This window comes from Cyprinus carpio, chromosome A22, assembly GCF_018340385.1.
Source record: "Cyprinus carpio isolate SPL01 chromosome A22, ASM1834038v1, whole genome shotgun sequence".
NCBI classification, from domain to species: Eukaryota; Metazoa; Chordata; class Actinopteri; order Cypriniformes; family Cyprinidae; genus Cyprinus; species Cyprinus carpio.
Window position 1 is genome coordinate 2,786,583 of NC_056593.1, and position 23,172 is coordinate 2,809,754.

The window sequence follows — 23,172 nt, forward strand, 5'->3', positions numbered from 1 at the left end:
AATTAAATTTGCTTATTTTGTACCTTTACATTTTGTGTACTTGTAGCAATCTGCTCAAATAATGTTAAAAATGTGGATTGTTTTCAGTTCATTCATCACTCTGGGAATGGGAAGGTCAAGTCGAGGACGTTGCATTTTGGGATACAGCATTACATTTAGGTGCATACTGGATGTCAGAGCTATAATGTAATGCAAACATAAAATTATGTATCTTTTGTACATACTCTATACTCCAAGGATCCTAATAGCAGCATGTTAGCAGTTTAATGATGCTATTGGTACATAAATGTCACTTTAATGAAAATAAAAGCCTGTGTATAACACTAGGTTTGCAGCCAACAGCAACATGACTGAAAAGACACTGTTCAATGTCACAGATAAACAACTTGAAAGAAGCCACTAAGATGTTATCGTCCACGTTGCTTCTGTGGGCTAACGTTCCCAGAGTGCTGGTCAGAGGGCCTTCTGTTTGACACCAGACACATCACAAAGCAGTGCTTTGAGACGTCACTCTCACGCTGAGTGCGAGCCATAAATAGTGCAAAATGCATGAACGCGGCTGTTCATTTGAAATTCAGTTTGGATGCATAAGTGCTGTTACTTGTCAAGACTGATGACACTTTATAACTCTTATGGCCTGGAGATGCTATTCAACAGCTGTGGTGTGTTTAAACTCAGACACTTACACTATGCAGCACTAACGCTATGCTCGCTTTCTTTTTTGTACTGAATTTTGATCAGACAAAGCACCAGATTTTACAAGCCTCTGCTAGCTGATTATAATACATGCTCTAAATGTGATTCTCATCTTTGTCTTGTGGTCAGATTTTTTACACCTCTGGTGGCGGTTACCAAGACAACTGGCAGCTGAATAGGATGTGTTTTTGCAGGTTAGGTGTGAAGGGACATTGCGGTGAACAGGTCAATGCATGATGTCATAGCCAGCTATTAATTTAGAAATCTAATAAATAAAAATCAGGCCAAACAAGGTGATTTAACTCACCCAGCGGGGTCCGTAATGTAATTTCGCTGATAGTACAACCTTGAGAGCTGTACAGAATATCAATGAATTCTTTATATAGGCTATGTATTTGTTATTATATAAATAATTGCTTTACATTCACGTTTGCTTTCAGCTGAAAACAAACACAGCAGGTTTTAGATCCCCAGGGGACACTCTAGAGGAGAGAAAAGCGAAGGAGGAGGAAAAAAACAAAAGAACTTGACAGGTTTAAGAACTTAAATCCCTGGTAACTGACACGTCTCAGGTATCAGCCGGAGGGAGATCGAGCATCGGCATAGAGAACAGAAGCTGTGTCAGAACCACACACCGAAACAGCCGTGAGAAGAATAGCAAATGATACCAGCGTGTCATTTTCACACGTTTTTTATATTGTCTCGCTCTCATCAGGGCCGTGAACATCGCTGCGATTGGTTTCAGGATTGGGAGAAATAGGATTATATTTTTATGCTGATACCACACTGTAAACATTGATGCCGTACACAGACATATTTCTTAGCATGAAACCATCAATATGTTCAGAATTTGTTTTAGTGAAAATGAATACATGCTCCAGGTCTTATTGTGATTCCACTTAAAAGAAAAAAAAAAATGCAAGCCCTTGTAATCTTTCATCTAAATTAAATAACTCTACTTCTGAAATGACTGCCTTTTTTGCCTTACATCACTGAATTTACCCCCAAAATACATCATTCTAGAAAAATAAATATATATATGGGTTGGAGACACTATTATGTTAATGCTAAACATGCATCTGCAATGTCACAATTCATGTCAGGGGAACGAAAAAGTTCTGATTCGTTTTTCTGGAAAACACAATCCAGGATGCCTAGAGAGATTAGCATACTGTAATCCACTAGATTAGTGGATTCTTTCACTAGATTGTTCTGCATTTCTTCTTATTAAATAAAAACAAAACACATGCATTTTAAGAATGACACATTTATATATATACACACACACACAAATACTGTATTTATATACATAATTTCTAGAAAATTGTGTACATTAATAGAACTGGTTTGTGATTAACCAAAATAACCTTTAACATTCTAGTTTAAAAACATGTTGTGATGTGAATGCTCGGTTGACATTTGCAAAAAGCAAAACAAGGTATCCGGTCCTTTATCTGTTTAAATTGGCCCTAAACACCACATGTAAGAGGCATTTGAGACTGAACCCTGAGAGGTTTTCGGATAATCAGAAGGTATGGCTTTAACTGCTGTCAAAGTTACTCAAAAGTTTCACTTTTTCCCTTGAAATTGTTGATACTTTATTTATTAGATGGAGCTTTACTTAAAAATCTAGTGACAAGACGACAAATTCGAACAACCCTCTGCTATTGACTTAAAAAGAAAACAACAACAACAACAATAATAATAATAATAATAATAAGTGCATTGAGGGAAAAAAAAAAAAACCTTCACTAAGAGCTTTATATAGGACTTTTGGTATCTCAGAAAGATCCAAATAACTCAAACTTTGTGATTCTTTCAGTTTGTCATTTTGTAAAAAGACAGTTTAAAATATTCTAGGTTAAAATCAAGTATATATGTACAAAGAAAATGTGGGCAGAATAGTAATTACAATGTAAGCCTATGGGACAAGTACACAGCTGCCTCATAGACTTCTACTACAAGCATTTCTGCATGCACATTTCTTGATAGCTTTAACAATGTTTGTGTGTTAACCGACATCCCCACCCAATAAAATACACAAAATAATCTGCCAAAACTGCTGGAGCTAAAACAAACTGATGGCAGAAATGGGACATTGAGACTTTAAGTCGTTGAATTCCTTGTTCATACAAGTTAAAAACAATCAGAATTGACGTATTGGGGAAATAACGGCTCAGTTGTGTATTTATACATATAAAACCTTAATTAAAACAGTAAATAAACATGTTGAAAGGTAGTACAGTGACATTCTAGCACATTCTTCGTTCCTCGATAAGAAACTGCATCGTGGTAAAGACCTCCCATCAGCAGGGGGCGATATGGAGTGGAAAAACAAACACAAGTCGAACGTAAACCACTACATGACCAAGTTTAGAAATCACAGGGGTGACAGTTTACAAATATTTCAGTATCAGCCTCCAAATGAATCACATCAGACATGACCAAAAACAGTCATTTTAGGTTGCGGATTTAACGTGTCTATTTTCGGGAAGCGAGAGGGTGATGCTGCAGGCTCATTTCCTAAAAGCAGAGATGAAACGTTTCATACATATCCCCCAGTGCATTTCACATTTGCAGTGCTTGAAATGTCCTCTCAGCATCAAAAAGGTTTGCAAATGGTCCTTCATTTCCTCTGATGGTGGATCTTAATCTGTGCTCTCAAATTACCTTTGGACAAACGGGAGCGAGATTTGCATTGGTGCTGTAAACCACCTCTAACGCCCGTTTTTAAAAATACAGGAGTCAAGATGATGTTCAAGACTTAGTGTCCAATGAACAAATAAGGCATGATATCTATTGAGCTTAAGCTCCATTTAAAATACACATTTTCCTAAGAAAAAAAGACAATAGGTAGTGGTCAAAGATTGCCGTCATCCAGCATCTTATTGACTCCTTCACAGATCTTCTGCAAGTGGTTGCGGTACACTTCCGAAGATCCATACAGCGTCGCGAGAAACTCGCAGTCGGAGAAATGATTGAAGACGTGGTTGATACGGCTGTGAGATTTCGCCGTCAGGTGCCGGTTGATGGCCTGGTGCAGCAGTTCGCGGCAATCGTTGAGCAGGTTGCTCATGACGCGGCGGTCAAAGGTGAAGTCGATCTGGTAGAAGCTGACGGCCGTCATCGCGAGCGTGTGCACCTTCTTCTGGAAGCGCTTGACCAATGCGATCTCCTCGTTGTTGAACTGTCCATTGCGGTAGAGGACGCCCAACTTGACCACCATCTTGATGAGGTTCTTGATGATCTTCTGGGCCTCCTTGCGGTTGCGCGTGTACTCTTTGGTCACCCGGTACAGCTCGTCCAGTACCTCGCTGCTGGTGTCATCTATGAAGAGGTTGGCCATCGTCTTAGTCGCCATCTTGCTCATGAGCTTCTTCTGGGCCTGCAGGGCCAGGCTCTTCGTGCTGAACGAGTCCATGATGTCTACGGATGAGACATAAACAAAGACAGCCATTCAAAATGAGCTTTCCAAACATGAAAAACTTAAAACGGAGCTGTTGCTTAGCATTCTTCCAAACAACAGTAACGCATCCAAATTGGGACAACAGATGTTTATCTTGAGTGTCCCGGTTGGGAGCGTACATGGAAAGTGTAGACGACTCCCACGTTGAAGTCCAAACATGCTAAACATTGACTCTTTATATCAAATACAATCTAATGAGGGGAACACAAACCATGCTGTTTACAGTCTCATACAAATAACAGTTCTTTATTGGGTCAACATCCATTGGACAAAAGGTTCTTTACAGTGGAAAAGATTCTTCAGATTGTTAAAACGTTAAATTAAAGGTTCTTTAGGGAACCTAAAATGGATCTTCTATGGCATCCCCTCCAAAAACATTTGGAAGCTTTATTTTTAAGACTATATGAAACATGCTAGACATTCATGCTACATGAAGACTTCAAAAGGTTTAACTTCAGGACATTGAGGAAACAGACTAATTTTCTCATCAAAGAGGCAAGACATAAAAAGGTTTCTGAAGCCACTCACTCTACAGGTTTCCTTCCAGCACATACAAACAAAATGTTCAATTCACAGATTTTGTATGGAACTATACAATACAAACACAACATCCATGCATTTCCGTTCTCACACGGCGATCACGACACTTTAGTTGCTTTAACAAACAATGGACTTCCTAAGTCTTGCACAGGCCTGACAGGACAATTTCCCTTCTTAAAATGACCGCTCCCTGGGGACGTGTTGCTCACAACGGAATCCCTTTAAGTCTGAGTCACTGCGATGAACTGTTGCTAATTAAACCTCCAAAGTCATTAGGAAGTGATACCGTGTGTTGGTCCGAGACTGGCGGATTCTCCAGCACATTGTCTTTTTGCACACATTCCATTTGCATTTCTTTGAAAAGGTCTGTTTGATGTGATTCGATTCCCTGGGAAAATCTTAACGAGACTGTAGCTCTGGTTAGCAGGACTTCTAACGCCGACTGTTTTCAGAGGATTACACACAGATTGCTGAGCCTCGTATTAATGTGTGTCGAGGTAAATAAGTTTGAGACACGGTGAGACTGGACTCCTGACAGAAAAATGACAAATTTAGATGCATTTGGCCATTACTAACTGCTGTCAAAATACTCCCACAAAACAGATGACACCAAAATCATCCCAACGTAATCTGGTCTCAGAAGGAAATGGGTTTCCAGGCCAGATTTCTAAGTCTAAAAAACGTGAAGTCTACGTTCTTCTCTCGTTTCGCATTGCCAACTGCAGCAGCATAAAGTAGCTGAACGCTGGCCAAGCAACATTGGGCAGTAACCAGCTTCACAATATTATAATTAGTGGCCAGTTTTACATGGGTGGAAACAAAACAAGACATGAATGCTCATGTAACAACAGAGACCAGCATGAAACAAACAACATCGGACCCCAGATATCCCAGCAACGCTCATGGTGTTTGATTCACCACTTGACAAAGACCTTGTAACACAAAACTGAGGTTTTCTGTTGCTCAGCATCAACCAGAAGCCAACACTCACCTTCCTGGAGGTATAAGGTTGCGTTCTCCATGATTGGGGAGTGGGAAAGCGAGAGATGGTGGAGAACATTGGAGATCAATGAGCCATGCCTGTCTGTCTGAACTGACTGTTTCAGGTGTGTGAGTGATTTCACCTGTAGATTTGGCTTTTAGCTCCTACTGGTAGATGATGGAACTACAACCAATGGATTACGTTCTCCAAGTATACTTGACCTCCTTGACATCTAACAAGCATCCCCAGCAATCATGTCTTGAGGAACCAAGGAACAAGCTTCCTGAAGCTGGAAAAGCCAACAAAAGGGCTACCATCCAAACTCCAACTAACATCTAGCTCTGTTTTCAGTCACAGCATGTAACAGCAGCATGTCTTTCATGTGGTTTTGCTCTTGTTTGCTGCGTTTGGTCTTATCGATCGTCTGCTGTGGAGGGTTCATGTGGTATAGTTAAAATGATACAAAAAATTCACTTTTTTTTCCTGGCCACACAGATCTAAAGAAGCCTGCGGTACATGAATTATTCAGCGGTTTCACAAAATAGTCCTTAAAACATTTGAATGTTTAATTCATATTTAAATGATTATACATGTTATATTTATTTATTTATCAATTAAAGAATTATTCATTTCTGTGAATTTTAAATATTGAGTAAACCTTTGTGTACATTTCTTTTGCTGTCGTTAAATTTGTTCAGTTGAAACTCAGTTGTAACTTCACAATTGCAGTTTAGTTTCTCATGCTAATTGTGCTATATCATAATGTGACTTTTATCATAATGTGATTATTTTAAACTGTACCTCACTTTAACATTTTTTTTTATTTTTTTTTTACTATGAGGTCAAAAATGGCTTTCATGGCATCGGAAACCTGACAAACCACTAGTAAAGCTAAACTGCTTAAGATGGATGAGGGTTTTTCCTGCATCCAGTGTCTCCAGACACCTAGAAAATGCCTAATCAGCATCGCCGTGCCTCCATGAACTAAAACTGCATGTTCTTTACTGTATATCCAATGACCAGACTCTCAACTCCAGAGTATGTATGTCAACAAAGTCTATGTCTTGATACTAAAGGTTTTGGGAGTTTGTTCGAAAGTATTTTTGTATATTATATGTGAGTTTTAATGTGCCTTAAGGCCATTATTAATTGATTTTGGGTTCCAGAATGAATGTTGGTTCGGTCTGTATGAAGGTACATGACAGATGAATGAAAGAACGCCGACGGTTAATGTTTCCTAGGTTACAACTGAAGCCTCCAGGTAAGTGAACTTTGCAAACCAGTAAATAAGGTCATATCCCCCTGTCTCTGTCAATGAGTTACCGGCCTGTTACTCTTACAGACTTTCCATTGTATCAGCCTTCATCTCAAATGTGACCCTGGAGAACAAAAGCAGTCTTAAGTCTCTGGGGTATATTTGTAGCAATAGCCAAAAATACATTGTATGGGTCAAAATGATTGATTTTTCTTTTATGCCAAAAACCATTAGGATATTAAGTAAAGATCATGTTCCATGAAGATATTTTGTACATTTCCTACTGTAAATATATTAAAACTTAATTTTTGATTAGTAATATGCATTGCTAAAAACTTCATTTGGACAACTTTAAAGATGATTTTCTCAGTAATTTGGTATTTTTGCAACCTCAGATTTTTACATAGTTGTATCTCAGCCAAATATTGCCCTGTCCTAACAAACCATACATCAATGGAAAGCTTATTTATTCAGCTTTCAGATGATGTATATAAACCCTTATGACTGGTTTCGTGGTCCAGGGTCACAAATATGTATTACACTATTATGCTTCATTTCCATGCATAGAAATGTAGCCTACATTTGAGTTGCTCTCAAATTAGCAATTAGTGCTGACATAATTTTCATAATGTTACAATTGGTCTATGCATGCACGTTTTGTTCTCAAAACAGAAGTACACTGTAGAGAATAACTTTATGCATAAAAAAATCACTGTATAAATAGTATGCAAAATAACCCCACTCAATAATAAAAGCATGTGCATTCTATGCAGAACTGTTGCTTTTCATATAAACACAGAAAAAAGGGGGTTCATGAATGCACAACATGCAGGATATGTATTAGTGAAGTCAGTTAGAAACTCACTCACCTCTCCCCTATTTGGAGCAGATAATGGGCGTCTAAAGAGCTACTTTCGTTCTTCAAACCTCCATCTAAACACCCCTGACAGCTAATAAACCACCTACAGCCGCATGAATAAAGCTTAAAAATATCTTATAAAGATGGTAAAATGTCTCCAGCAGGTATGTGTTGGGTCTGCGTCGCTGGTGTAAATAATTCAAGTGTTTTCTTCTCCCTCTTTTCGCGTTGGTTACCAGTTTGTAACTTGACTCCACCTTTTCGAAAAGTTTCAAACTTGAGGGGCCAAGGCGCTCGGTGAGTGACGTTCTAATCGACCAATCACGCTCGGGTTTGGGATCCCGACGAGCCAATCAGAAGGCAGAGAGCCCCGTGCGCCCGGCCTTCCATGTGGTTTCCCGTCATTATCTCGTGAGCATCCAAAGTCTGAAATTTTCCCAGAGAATTTCTGTTAAACAATGCAGGGAGACTCTCGTCACTGTTCGTTTGTGTTCTGTAAACAATGTGACTGTCGAGCTTATAGACGTTTAATTGGATTTGTTGTAATTTGAACTCAAATGCAGGCTACCTGATGCATTTTTATGCATGTATGTATTTTTGTGCTTTATTAACTTTGCATGAAAGGTACGAGACAGTCATTCCTCTCCGGATGTCTTTGACCTGTTTTTTTCCGTTCATAAATGGAGCACATTAGAAACATCCGGTGGCTGTAAATAAACACTAGAAAGTCTTACACCAAACAACATCCTCTTCAGAGACTGCTGACACGAACAGCCCTGACACCTGCGTCCTAATCTTGTGCGTTAATAATACACACGAATGATATTTATTCTAAATGGAATAACATTTTCTTTCTCTATTTTCTTTTGTAAACACAAATGCATTACATTTCTCAACATTAACTTCTTATTTTTTAATACTACTATTATGATTTGTAATTTATTCAGACCTTCCACATATGGTTTATATACTGTATGGAAGAATGCAGCAGTAATTATGGGATGTTACTGTACACAGGCCGATGGCTCCGCCCAGTGTTACATCTTTGTATTGCTGCGTTTGGGACTAATTCCAGCAACATATAAAAACTTTTTTATTTAATGCTTTCTAATGAATTTTATTTAATTAATTAATTTATGGGTCAATTACACACAAGTTGCCAAAGTCGGATAATCCGTGCAACATGCATTTTTTTTAGCACACGTCTCATTTAAATGTCATTTTGGTTGGTCATCACATAATAAATGACTAAAATAGCCAAATCCAGTAATAATAATAATAATAATAATAATAATAATAAAAACCCAGATAGTACACGTACTTCTGCAAGATGTCTGTTAAAAAAACGCTTCATCTGGAAAACATCTGATAGACGTTTTACACACATTCTAAATCTTAAACATCTTGGAGACATCTTCTAAACGTCTGATTGACATCTAATAGGAAACGTCCTATATACGTATTGGGATGAGCAAACACTCTAAAAAATACGTCTCGCAGATGTAATGCAGATGTCAAATAGACGTCTTTGTGATGTACGTGTACTATCAGGGAATAATAATAATAATAATAAAATATGCCTCCGGCAATATAGTACAAATCTAAATGTCTTCATGTGATTATTGTTGATTCATCTAAAAGGAATCTAATGCAATGGTTTAAACAGTCAATATATGTGATTATATATTTGTTACAGAGAGGGCATTTACAAAAAAATAACATTAAGCATTATCTTTGCTCGTAAACATGAAATGTACTTGAATAAAACGGAAATTCTGAAACCCTGCTAGCCACAATAAACAAAACCTTTGAATTTCCTTCCCTTTTCTGAGACGCATATCAACAGCTAATCCACATTAAAATTATGCTACTGTCACTTTAAACGAGTTCCTGTTCTCTCTCTCTCTCTCTCTCTCTCTCTCTCTGTGTGTGTGTGTGTGTGTGTGTGTGTGTGTGTGTGTGTGTGTGTGTGTGTGTGTGTGTGTGTAATCTGTCTGAAGATAACGGGCCGCCGCTTGAGTTAAGAATCCGAGTCATTTTAGCGATTCGGTTTGTTCGAACAATTTGATGCAACTTGCAACAATTTATAAGTTTTCTGTAGATAAAGATATAAACATTTAGTTAAATGTAACCATTTTATCAGTGCAATTGCTTAATTTGTACAAACAAATATGTTTCTTACTATATAATTTGGTGTTTCCAAATGCCACCATTTCGAATCGCCCTGCGCGATTAAACTATAGTCACATATTGCGATGTTTATTCTTTTTTTATGTTTCCGACATATCGTTCATTTTCCACATCCAAACACATCTCTCGCGATGGCTACAGTCAAGTGATTCATAAGCGCGTTGCGAATCGACTCAACTGAATCGTTCAAAAGAACCGGCTGACACGAGCGCAAGGACATCTTCTGCAGATTTTTTTTTTTGCTCACCAACCTCAACTTGTTCGCAGCGTGGCGCGTCTGTCGCCTCTCACGGGAGACTTTAGCTACATTTTAGACATATTCATAGACACTGTGTTTTTTTTTTTGTTTGTTTGTTCTCGTTGTGAGTCTGTGAATATAAAATATGTATTATACTACATGCTGAGCGATTTTGTGCGTAGGTTCATTTGAGTCTATTTGGCGACTTTTATTTCTAACGTTACCTGTTTTTTATATTCGACCCACATATGGACATACTGTGGGATGATTTCTGCTTTAAACCTCTCGACATGAGATGAAACCCAGAGGAGATGCTATATAAACTGAATAACGAAAAGAAGAGGACGCGCTATTTTGGCACATGGACACACGTCACATGCGCGGAATATAAAGAGGCTGGTTATGGTTTTTATGAGCCTTTTGTTTCAGGATTGCTCAGAATGCTTAAATTGTAAGCCATCAGCTTAAATCTACAATACAGGAATATAAGAGAGATAATGCAGGCATGCTGAATCATATTTTGTAACCATACTGTAAGGGAGGTGTTATAGTGAATATTATATAGAGAGAAGGGTTCATGTTATTGGCTGTTTAAGCAAATGATGGTGGCACACTAAACCCATTAACACCCCAAAGGCTGACATGGCATAGGCCTATATGCAGTATATTATATAAAATAATCTCTCCCACTAAGTGGCTTGTTATTATAGCAGTAATTGTAGTATTTCTAATATAATGGACACCAATCCCGTGGATGATGGTTCCTCCAGCGATGGCATGGAGATGGAGATCATGCCTGGCTACATGGAGTTCATCACCAGAGCTTATTCAGTCATGTTCAGTGCCTTTAGAGACTGTACAGACCGGTGCGGACTGGAGCTGTCCAGAAAAACCTTGCTGGATCATGCATACATATCCTGGATGGAGATCTTTATGTTCCTCATGTGCGCGGTCATGTGGACGAAGGTGCGCAGGGGACTGACCATGTACGTCTTTGAGGTGAATATACTGCAGAAGTCACCATCAATGCAAATGCAACTGTAGTGACCGATCAGTTATTTATATTGTGTGCACTAAGTGTGTTCATTTTATTTAAACATTTCAAATTTTCGGTATCGGCTATTGAAAAACCTCATTGGAAAAGTTCATTCGAGTAGCCTGTGAATGTATGAGTATCAAACACTGGGTCTTGAAAGCATCACTGGTGCCCTCAATGAATATTTGAAGCGTTTCAAAACATTGGACGTTGCATAACCATTTGTATATTAAAGGTCATTTGTGCATCTAGATGTTCGAACGTGTGTTTCTGAGGTTTCTAGTGGTGTTTTTTATGTCAAGTATTATTAGTAGGCTACTAATACCCATACTTGGTGTTAGTAATCTTAAATTGTGTACAAGCAAACCACTCATTTAGACTTTAACGGAAGTCTTGACACTTGATGCAGAACGTGCATCAGTCGTTACTTCAACTGTAAATGTAAAATGTGTTTGTGGTGTAGTTTATCCTCTGTTGAAACAGAAAGTCGTCAGAGGGTTTGTTCGCTGTTCACAGGCCAGTGAAATTCACCGTGCAAAGTTACAATGTGCACAAGAGTTACTTTACATAGGTTTTTACTTTGCATTTTATCTTTTACATACAAAGATGGCTGTGCAAACAGGTCATATTACCATCAAGACGTGAGACTTTGCCTCCTGTCTGGGATTATGATATCCCCACCTTTTGCATTTGATTCTTATTTTAGGGCTAGCTGATGTATGCAAATGTCAGTTTCACTTCCTGTCCTGAAACGTATGGGGCGGAAACATGCTTTTCATGTGCGTTTAAGACTCACCACATGCATGTGCTGCAATTATCGGGATCAAAACCGCCTTGATTCTGTCTGCGGTTTATCCCCTCTTCTGTAAATTCTTTTCTCTCAGTGCATTGAGAAACCCCGACGGATGGCATGGGGCAGCTGGCGTGATGTTTCTACAGAAATATGTGAAGTGTCAGGACCTTATCTGGTTTGTAACCCTCAAGTAAAAGACAGAGAGGAGAAAGAGCTGCAGCACTGTAGTTTGTTTTTAAAAACAGGGGTGGCTTAAGCATTCGTCCCTTACAGACCGTTAGTCGCTTATCAGTGTATCAGGCGTCGAATAACTTTTGCTTCTTTGCTAAAATATCCCTCTCCATGAAAGAGGGTGTCCCCTTCTACACAACACAAACATATGATAAAAACATTGCTTGCTAACTGCATGCAAAAACTCTTATCAATCAATAGGAACCAAATGGGATTCTGGTGTACTGGTACTGGCTTCTTTAAGGAATAGTTCACCCACATAGAACCTGTGTGTGTTTTTTATTGCAAACTAATAGGATAGGTTTAAATGAGGAACAGATTATTTACTGATAATCTTCCCCTCCAGTGAACCCTGTTGAAATAACCAGAATATTCTGAAAGTTTCGAAAGTTCCCTGTCGAAAAACCAGCATATGCTGGTTAGGTATGTTATGCATGGCAGTTGGTTTAAGCTGGACATGAGCCGGTCATATGCAACTAGCTCCTGCTCAGGACCAGTTTAAACCAGCTGCCATGCTTCGAAACATACCTAAACAGCATATGCTGGTTTTTAGATAGGGAACTTTCCACCCCTGGAATTACTGAGTCAGTGAGTTGAACCTGAAAACCAGATAACTTTGTAAAGTAACTGGATGAACTGATTCATTGAAAAGATTTGACTCTGGAGTGATTCATGAAATGTGCCAAGGATTGCTGTGTTGGATGTTAAGGTTTTCAGTGATTAATGACTTAAATATGGGTCTGTTAGTTACTCTCAGCTATCATATGATTTCAGAAATCATAAAATATAATGTACAAGTCATATGGAGCCCTTTTTTTTTTGCCTGTCTGAACTCACTACTGCAGTTTTAGTATACTGTACTTTGGCCACAAGATTGTCTTGGGAGATAATTTCTGACACAGTCTGCAGTTTTTAAAGTGTTTTGTGGACTATGTCCTGCACTCACTAACACATGCGTGCAGTACGTAACATGATCTTTCTGCCTGCTTTTTAAACAAATCTCCATGTTGCCTAATAAACAACTTATGGCATGAGCTCTTAGTGCTAATGAGGCCCATTCATTTTTTAAGTTCCCTTGCACTTTCACGTTCTCAGACTGGATGGATGACTAGCACAAGGCCATCTGGCCAGTACTGTAAACTGTGTGTGTGCTGGGAGACCGGACGCATGCTGTTTTGACCTTCAATGAGACTGTGGTGATCACTAGTCACTGGACCAGAGGATATTTTCAGTACTCACTCCACTAAAATCAAAATACACAACAAGATCTTGTTCAGCTGTCTGAAGAGCTGCCAAAGAAATATCATGTCACGCTGTGGATTCGGCAGGCACTAACCTTTGAGTTCTGTGTGTTAACAGCAGTTCATACAGAGAGAGATAATCAGCTTTTCAGATAGTCATGTTACAGATGTGTTTGAACGATTTACATTCGTAACACCTGCTGCGCAAACATGATTATGACAGCAGCAGGTGCACTTATCTTTAATTTACTTACCTGTTAAAAGATTGTCAATACATTTCTAAGTAATCAATTATGTATACGTCTACTGATATGCCAACTTCTAGAATTTGAAATCGACACAAAATAGTACTTATGGTTGATGACCAAGCAAAGTAACATCCCTGAAAGGCAATTAAAGCACTTGTTAAATTATGATAAACTGCGCTGTTCAAAATGCTTGTATTGCTGTTTTTACAATATGTGTTTGGTGCGAAAATTGCATGTGAAAATTGCATGGCATTATCAATAGGGATCTAAAAATGTCTGGACCCTTCCTTCCTCTTTGTGCCGCCCTGTTAAGTGTACTCTGATCTCTTGATCAGATGCATAATTTTTACCCGAAATGATGACAGAAAATAAACTAGTAATTCCAAGAACAGTCAACGCTTAAGTAAATATAAAACCCAACCCCAACAGAAAGCAAAGAGAAGGGTGTTAGAGGCGCAAATGAGTATAAGATGAGGCTCTGTGGCTCCATCTGGCCCTGGGTTTTATTGACCGGATCTCTTTCCGATCTGATCTGTTTATGTTTTGGCACTCTCATAACGCAAGTGAGTGTCTCTTTCCACTCAAAAATGAAAATCATCATGATTTACTCACCCTTATGTTGTTTTCAACCTTTATGGAGCACATTAGTAGAAGCATATTCATTCTTGACTTTCATACAAGTGAGTGACCACATTTGACAAAAGTAATCCTGAGAAGTTGCATGAAGATTCAAAAAAACTTTAAAGGAAAAGTATTGGTTAAGAAAGGCACGAGGATGAGTTAATAATGACAATAATTATATATGTCTGAGATAGGTTTGTTCTTTTCCATTTTGTTGTTGTCATTTGTCTTTTATGTATTGTACAAAACCACCTGCTATCCTCAAAACAGTTGCCATGGAAACTGCAGGATTAGCCAATAGGTCGGCACTTGTAAAAGACCCCAAAACAAAATGTGTTTTAGTCACATTCAGTCAGCAGGTTCCGGCTGGGTTCAGTTCAACCCTTGCTTCTGCTTGCCATTCATGTGCTGGGAGAGCGAGAAGTTGTTGGCGGCCTAATATGGGTTGCAATGTCTTCCGTAACAAGACCGCTTTCCCAGAGGCAATTTCTTCTGCTCAGAGGGTGGTTTTCCAAACCTCAAGAGCCTTTTTGGGGAACGCATGTTATTCATTAAGTTTCGTCAACGATTTCTAAGGAGAAAAGACGAGACACAAATAATACACAGAGTAAGAGAACAGATCTATGAAACTGATGTGGATAGCATAGCTAAAATAACCAATAAAACGGTCATACTGAATCATATTGAAGATCACACTTTTTCTTGGCAAATCCAAGCATACTCTAAAAACAGTTGAAATCTCTTCTAAGCATTTTACTAGAAGAAATCAGTCAATCCGAGAAGCATTGAACGTCTTCATTGAACTTCTAGAGCAAGCAAATGGAATATTAAAGAGATCTCATTTGTGGTTGTCTTTCGGGACCGGCTTGAAATCTCTCTTTTACTAATTAGTGGCCATTAGACCACAGAGCAATATCAGGCTGCTCAGCTCAGAAAGGATTGTGCTGTTTATCACAACCATAAGCTGCAGTCATCCGCCATGCCGCAGCCACCATCACCATCAGGCAGCAGTCAGCCTGAACCTCGGGCCTCAGCTAGAGGCAGTGATAGACGAAGGTGGGTGGGGGATTTTGGTGACAGCTGGCCTCTATAAATAACCCCAGCGGGTGGAGGCGGAGAGCAGAATCCTGCAGTGTGCGCCACATTGCCTTATGGCCAATCAGAAGCAACCATGAGACCTAAATACTCAAGAGTGGGGCCACACAATGTCAACATACAGTATATGCCTACTTTCTTTGATTGTCTTGAGCACAAGGGAGAGTGCAGATCAGGTAACGGCAAGTAAAGGTGGTGATCATGAATAGATAAATGATTAAGACAAGCTTTTAACCGCATCTTCGGTTACTGTGACATTCTGCTTTTGTCACAGTCACATGCAGGATAGTCTGTCACAGGAGAGATCAGGTGAAGGCATGTCAGTACACACACACACACACACACACACACACACACACACACAAAACCATTAACAAAACACCCAAGTTTAGTAAAGGTACTACTTTAACTTGAGGCTGTTATCGTCAGTGGGTTATGTGAGTCATCCAATGTCGTGAGTCATCCAATGTCGTGAGCTAATCATAGTGGCCTTTTTATAACTCATCCTACTTTAGAAAATCACAAAGACTCTTAACTATTTCTTGTTTTGTTTCATGTGAATGTATAGAAAGAATTTATGGTCTATTTAAATGAACTTGAAAGACATTTGGCAACTGACTTTGCACTTTTGTGGTTCCATGACATCACACTAATATTGTAGCACCTGGGGAGAAATACAAAGTAAATGTTAGCATTCACTTTCAAGCAAATTAAATGCATGCATATATATATATATATATATATATATATATATATATATATATATATATATATATATATATATATAGTCAAAGTTGCAGCATGGTCATTTTACCTGGTAGCATTGTGTAACATTATTTGTCCTCTGCAATTTGGTTGCTAGAAGTCTTCTTTGTTGACGAATGAACACTTGCTATTCAAGTGCTAGCGCTGTAATTTCATTCTTTCCTCTTGTCTTTCACAGCCTTTTGCACAGTGGTGTTGTATCCAACCAAAAGATGTCTCGAAGATGCCAGAGAGTGCGTGGAAGCTGGTCTTCTACACAATGTCATGGTCATACAGCACCTACCTTTTGTTTTTCACTAGCTATTCCTTCTTTCAAAACCCCCCATCTGTGTTTTACGGTAAGCATCATACCCGACGCATGTCCTGTTTTTGTAAATAATAATTTTATTCAACCCTGTCAGGTCTGTATAGCTCAACTCTTGATTTCTTACAATGATTTGAGTTGTTTAGTAAACATTTTGCATGCTACATTTAAATGGTATAAATATACTTAATAATCATTGGAAGTCTAACAAAACTTGTAAAGGTTTACACGTTTACAAAGGAGTTACAAACCTTGAGGAAAATGTTTAATGACTAAAGATCTCATGAACAAACATTAAAGGTCACAAGTTGCTATTATCTGTTAACACTCCTTATCAACACAATTAAGCACCATTTACTTCGGCCACTGATCACTATTTACGCTCCCATTGGTTGTCGCTGTATCATGTCATGGCTAATTTGCAAGTTTGTCACATTACCAAAGATGACTGTTGTTGCCGGAAACCGTCAACTGTCATTGAAAATGAATGGGATCTTATCACTGATAGTGTGAATGCTCCTCGACAGCAACATAAAACAACTTTAATCTCTACTGTATCAGTATAAACCATCTGTTTTATGAGGCCAGTGTTCAAATTCTTGAAAGTCAAGGTCATTAGCATCTAGTGTTGTTCTTTTTATGGTTGCGGAGTTCACTTGGAGAACTCAGTTTCACTTGTTTGTTCTCTCTTTCTTGGTTTAGACTGGAAGAGTGGGATGTCGGTTCCCACTGATATCACAATAGCTTACCTAATCCAGGGCAGCTTCTACGGCCACTCCATATATGCCACCATCTACATGGACGCCTGGAGGAAGGACTCCCTTGTGATGGTGGTGCATCACTTCATCACTCTGGCCCTGATCACATTCTCCTATGCCTTCAGGTCAGGCAAATTTAGACTAGGTTCAAGCAGTTATCCAACAGCCTGTCGAAATGGGGGTTTGAAGTTCTAGTTCTAGTTACAACAATAATAACTTACAAAAAATCAACTCAAATTATGTGCCACTAAAAAAAAACACAGTTAATAAACCACTCATTGTTCATATCATCCTCAGATACCACAACATCGGCATTCTCGTCCTCTTTCTTCATGACATCAACGACGTTCAGTTGGAGTTCACCAAGCTCAACGTTTACTTCAAGACACGGGGAGGGAAAGAGTACCTCATCAATGACGTTCTGTCCAACATGGGGGCCATTAGTTTTAGCATCACATGGTGAGGTTTGCTCGTTGTTCAAGAAACCAGAAGTTTTCTTATGGATTATGGAAACGCTATGGTAGCCTAAAAGTGATTTGCAGAATTAGGCACACATCCTTTTTGGTCTTGGAACAACATTCCCATCAACTGATCATTGGCCTAAAATTTTAGGGATGGGTTTGCTCAATCCACTACTTTCATCTGACAAAACTTGTAATAATTTATGAATCTCAGCTCTGGAGCAGGGTAGATCTGTAGAAGCAGGATTGGGTACACTTAATTTAGAATTAGACATTACAGTTTGATTAGGGCTGGAGGTAAACTCTGCAGGACACTGGCCTTCAAAGGCCAGAATTTCCCACCCCTGCTCTACAGTATCCCTTGTACATGTAACAATAATACTTTGTAATGGATTTTTTGTTGTTGTTGTTGTTGCAGAAGCCTTGTGACATGTGAGCTAGTTTGTTCTTGTTATTTGTGCAGGTTTTGGTTCCGTTTGTACTGGTTCCCCCTCAAGGTTCTGTGGGCCTCCTGTGTCACCAGCATCCAGTCGGTTCCCGGAATCCCTTTCTATTTTTTCTTCAACACACTCTTGTTTGCCCTGCTCCTCATGAATATCTACTGGTTCCTGGTAAGAATGGGTGGTTTAAGAACACAACAGCAGTGTAGTGTAGCTCAGGGTTAGTAACCCGATGGTTGCTGGTTTGAGCCTTTCAGTGAATCCACTGTGAGCTATCAAGTCAAATAGGCCCCGAATGTGTAATTATACTGTCCTGAAATCAGTAGTATCAGATCATGTTAGCTAGATATCTAGCACACTTTATCCAAAGTGTCTTGGTGTACACTGTACAACATGAACAGTGCACACTAACCTGGCTTTAACTGTAACTTAAAGCCAGTTCATATAACTGGCTTGGAAACCAATTAACTACCACCATTTAACCTGTTCAAGTTGCATTTCTCAGGTGCTATTGCTATGAAATGTCTCTATAAATGTCAGACACTTTTGTTCCTCTTTGCAGTTCATTGTACTGTTCGTGGTGAAGGTCCTGACGGGCCAGATGACGGAGGTAAATGACGTCCGGGAGTACGAGGATGATGAACTAAAGGAGAAAAAAGACACTAATGATCAGATGTCTACTGAAGGGTAAGCAAAGAAATGCAGCAGTCTGTGGTTAGCGCAGGTTTACAGTATGTGCATGTTACGAAGAGGAAGTCGTGTGGTCAACTAGCAGTTCAGGCAGAACTGAGAGCTGTATCAACTACCTTGAGTGAACCGAAATGTTTTTGCCTATTCCTACTGGTATTTATTGCGGTGGTGTATACATGTACTTAACCTATAAATGTGCTCATTCCAACATGACCTGAAGGCAAGATAATGTTAATTTTCTTTGAAAATGCAGTTTTGCTTTACTAAAATATAATCCCAACTAGACCAGAAGAGAATAAAAAACAAAGCTATATTAGACACTTGATTTCAACTTAATCTGGGCCCCGTTTCTTAGAGTTTGGCAGAAATAGCTTAAGTTTTAGGGTAACACAGTCAGAGATCACTGTGTGTGATAGTCAGTTTCAACCTGATCTGTGAGACGTGGAGATTAGATGAAAGTGCCGTCGCATGTATATGTGACTAGGCTCACGGCATTAGCCCTGTCCTTATCTCTCAGACCTTGAAGTGATATCCAACCATGCCACATGCATCCTGCAATCACCTCCTCCTAGCCTGACAAGGTGCTTTTTACATCTCTTCCTTCCTCTTAGGAAACACGTGCAGAACGGGATCAACAAGAAGAAACATCTATAATGTCTAGGTGCTGCCACCTGCGGGCACTTAACGATGACTGCAAGATACTTATAAATCCTGGTTTGATTGTAATCTCAGAACGCCAAGGTGCTTGGACAGTTATAAGAAGAAACAATATCGACCATCATTTGTGTTTTATCTCTATTGTTTTTTTTTTTAATCACTGTTGTTATAATTGTAAGCATAGCACTGTGATTGTTATCTCTCGTGTGTATTATTTTTTATTTTTAAGTCAAATGAGTGACCTTTCACTAATAATTAGGAACATACGGTTGGAGTGCCTAAGATATCTCAGCCAGTGAGAAACAAACCCATGCATTTTGGAGAACAGCGGAAACCATGACAACCAGGTTTTGTGGTCGTAATCTTAGACCAGTTTTTTTTTTTTTTTAGGCCACTGTTTTTGTCTTTCTGATGTATCTGTTTTCATTCCACGAGTGAAAGAATTAAAAACTGGTCAATACGTAACTTGTGTAGTGAGTACTAGTCGAGTGGTTCTCAGATAGAAGGTCTGATCTGAAAAACAGGAAAAGGAACATTTAAAAGCGTATAATGCTAATGCAAATTATAAAATGCAATTAACTACGTAATCACACATAGGGGAGTGAAACAAAACCAATTCTTACCATATCTTTTGTTGTTTGCATCAAAAGGGAGGCTGTGCGTCCAATCACTCATCAGTATTTTGGCACAAATTCATGTTCATCCATCACTTTCACAGTGTGGGCTTAACTGTGCGTTCACACCAGACGTGACTTGCGCGAATAAATCGCGCTATTCGTGCGTAGTTGGATGCTTGAACATTTTGAGTTTATTTGCTTCATTCGTGCGTGAAATTCACTTCACAACAGATGTGAATTCGCGTCATGGGAGGGGCTTCTGCCAGTTGAGTTCAAGCAGCATTGTGATTTCAACCACCATTTATTCGGATAATTTTCAAAATAGTACTGTTATAGTGTCATGAAATGTAGTTTTAAAAGTATTTCAGGCGAGAATGTAGTTGTTTTAAACTCAAATATGCGGTTTATTTATAAAGACAGCGCCTATTTAAAAATGTGTTTCGCTGGTTTCGGAGACGATCAGCTCCACGCGATCAGCGGGAGCTCAGAGCTCATGTTACCGATGAGAGCAGTCTCACCGCGGCTAGTCCTTCTGACATTTGCCGCTGGCTCTGATGTCTCTTTAGTGGTTAAACATAAAATATAATATGTTTTGGGTAAATCTAACAGGTAATCTTTGGTCTTAATTCAATTAATCTATTAATATGTTAAAATGAAAATAAAAATAAAAAGAGGCAATACTGTTTGATATTTCGTTTCATTGAAATGCAGGCTGTATGGCCTTCACATTTCCCTGAACTACGTTTCTGCGGCTATTTAATATGTTTAAATGAAAACTAAAGGAGGCGGTGGTGTTTTTTGTTCAAGTTTAGATTGTTATAGTTTTCAAATGATAAATGGAGTCACGGTTTCTATAAAAGTACAAAGATGTATCGTACAGCTCCGGGTATCCACATACAGCGACGATGATTTTGTCCTCCATTGTTGTTTCGGATTTCTGCCTCCGCTAGTCATAATCACATCACTACTAGAGCAAGCTCCTGATTGGTTAACGCGGTGCGAATTTTCGCCAAAGTTCAGATTTTTCAACTCGTGCGAATCACGCGTTATGCTCGTCAAAACGCCCGAAACGCTCAATTCGCGCCGCGTCTTTTGCGCCGCAGGATGTCTATTCGCGTCTTTGCATTGACTTAACATGTAAATCACTCGCGCTTAACGCTTCATTTGCATCTGGTGTGAACGCACCATTAGTAGTCCATGATAATATTAACACTTTTCAATTTTAAGGAATTTAAAAACAACAACAACAAAAAAGTACAATACATAATACTGTACAATACATAAAAATCAGTATCCTGTTGATCAGTACCTCAAAACCAGTTGAGAACCTCTGTTCTAGTACATCAACTGTCTTGTTTAGTACTACTAAGTTTAAGTTATCCAACTAACTTGCACCCTATTCAGGGTTACAACCACAAATCAGCCTGACCTGCATCAATCAAAATCGTGTTTGTACAGTATAACCGTGTTTGAATGTACAGGAGTTATCACTTTCAATGTTAGGATTACAATAATACTGCTTGCATTCCTTCCGTCGTTATTTTTCCCCCGCTAGCAACCGTTGCTGTAATGGCGCGATCTAAAGCTAGCTTCTGATTGGCTAAATTGTTACAGACGCTATATCGTGTTTATTTTACAAAAATATAGATCGAGAACTTATAATTGGTAGTGGATGATTATTCAGTCCGACATTTTTTTGCTACCGACTCAAAATAATCAAAGTATTTATGCAGATGTTGTATTCAGGAACGCATGCTATTTGAGAATATGCTGTATTAAGAAATCTTACGACAAAAGACCAAATGGAACTGATATTATCTCGCGTGACGTATTGATTACTCCAAAACTATCGCAATACTTGAATCGTTGATTTGCCTACTGTATCAAAAGTTCCGTTGTGGATAAAGCTCGTAATCTTCGCGCACAAATGCTGACGAGGTCTGTGCGTCGCGCTCTTTGGTCACGTCTTCCGTTCGTGATGCTAGCTTGAGCTAAGAGCTAGCCGCTTATGATTTTGGATGTTTTGTTTTTGCGTGAAATACTCCTTAACGCAACGCATACCGCTGATGCTGTTTTCTATGTACACGTCCATTGTTTATAAAGCAGCCGTTAGTTTCTAGGCTTCAGTTATTTTTCCCCGTCATGTCAAATCACTGAAGAAAAACGTTGTAGTTAAATGCCGTTGTGGTTAGATGATGACCCTCATTCTGCGAAACATTTTCAGAGTTTGTTTGGAGTTATAATTCGGGTTACCAATTAGCAATAACCGTTAAACGCCACCATACACTCCATTGACTTCATATATATATATATATATTTGTGTTTATATATATATATATATATATATATATATATCACTCCATTGACTTCATATATATATATATATACATACACACACTTCCGTTCAAAAGTTTGGGATCAGTAAGACTTTTCAGTAAAGATCAGTAATGTTTTTTAAAGAAGTCTCTTCTGCTCATCAAGGCTGCATTTATTTGATCAAAAATGCAAAAAAAATAAATAAATCTGTAATCTTGCAAAATGTTATTAGAATATAAAATAATGGTTTCTATTTTTATATCCTTTAATATATAATTTATATCTGTGATGCAAAGCTGAATTTCCAGCATCATGATCCTTCAGAAATCATTCTAATATGCTGATTTATTATTAGAATTATCAATGTTGGCAACAGCCAAATATTTTTTTGGAATCTGTGATACTTTTTTTCAGGATTCTTTCATGAATAAAAAGTTAAAAAGAACAGCATTTATTTAAAATAGAAATCTTTTTTTAACAATATACACTACCATTTAAAAGTTTGGGGGTCAGTAAATTTTTATTATTTATTTTTTTTGAAAGAAATTAAAACTTTCATTCAGTAAGGATGTGTTAAATTGATAAGACGTGATAAAAAAGATTTATATTGTTAGAAAAATTTTCTATTTTGAATAAATGCTGTTCTTTTTAACTTTTTATTCATCAAAGAATC

The 23,172-nt window shown here is 38.5% G+C and overlaps 2 protein-coding genes across 3 annotated transcripts; one reads left to right on the top strand and one right to left on the bottom strand.

The window, feature by feature from the left end:
* Nucleotides 1-2,581: 2,581 nt before the first annotated feature.
* LOC109097924 (tumor necrosis factor alpha-induced protein 8-like protein 1) lies at nucleotides 2,582-8,044 on the bottom strand. 2 transcript variants are annotated; one of them, XM_019111549.2, is made up of 2 exons: nucleotides 7,809-8,044; nucleotides 2,582-4,122 (listed from the first exon to the last, which is right to left on the bottom strand). In XM_019111549.2, the coding sequence occupies exon 2, from the start codon at nucleotides 4,115-4,117 to the stop codon at nucleotides 3,557-3,559; it is 561 nt and encodes a 186-aa protein (XP_018967094.1). In that variant the 5' UTR covers nucleotides 4,118-4,122; nucleotides 7,809-8,044; the 3' UTR covers nucleotides 2,582-3,556. The 2 variants fall into 2 exon arrangements, with proteins under 2 accessions (XP_018967094.1, XP_018967092.1); XM_019111547.2 differs by lacking the exon at nucleotides 7,809-8,044 and adding an exon at nucleotides 5,694-5,948.
* A 2,169-nt stretch (nucleotides 8,045-10,213) lies between these two features.
* Nucleotides 10,214-22,515, top strand: LOC109097925 (ceramide synthase 1-like). The gene is made up of 7 exons (XM_042711679.1): nucleotides 10,214-11,225; nucleotides 16,435-16,594; nucleotides 17,263-17,443; nucleotides 17,616-17,777; nucleotides 18,243-18,390; nucleotides 18,782-18,906; nucleotides 19,521-22,515. The coding sequence occupies exons 1-7, from the start codon at nucleotides 10,962-10,964 to the stop codon at nucleotides 19,561-19,563; spliced, it is 1,083 nt and encodes a 360-aa protein (XP_042567613.1). The 5' UTR covers nucleotides 10,214-10,961; the 3' UTR covers nucleotides 19,564-22,515.
* Nucleotides 22,516-23,172: the final 657 nt, after the last annotated feature.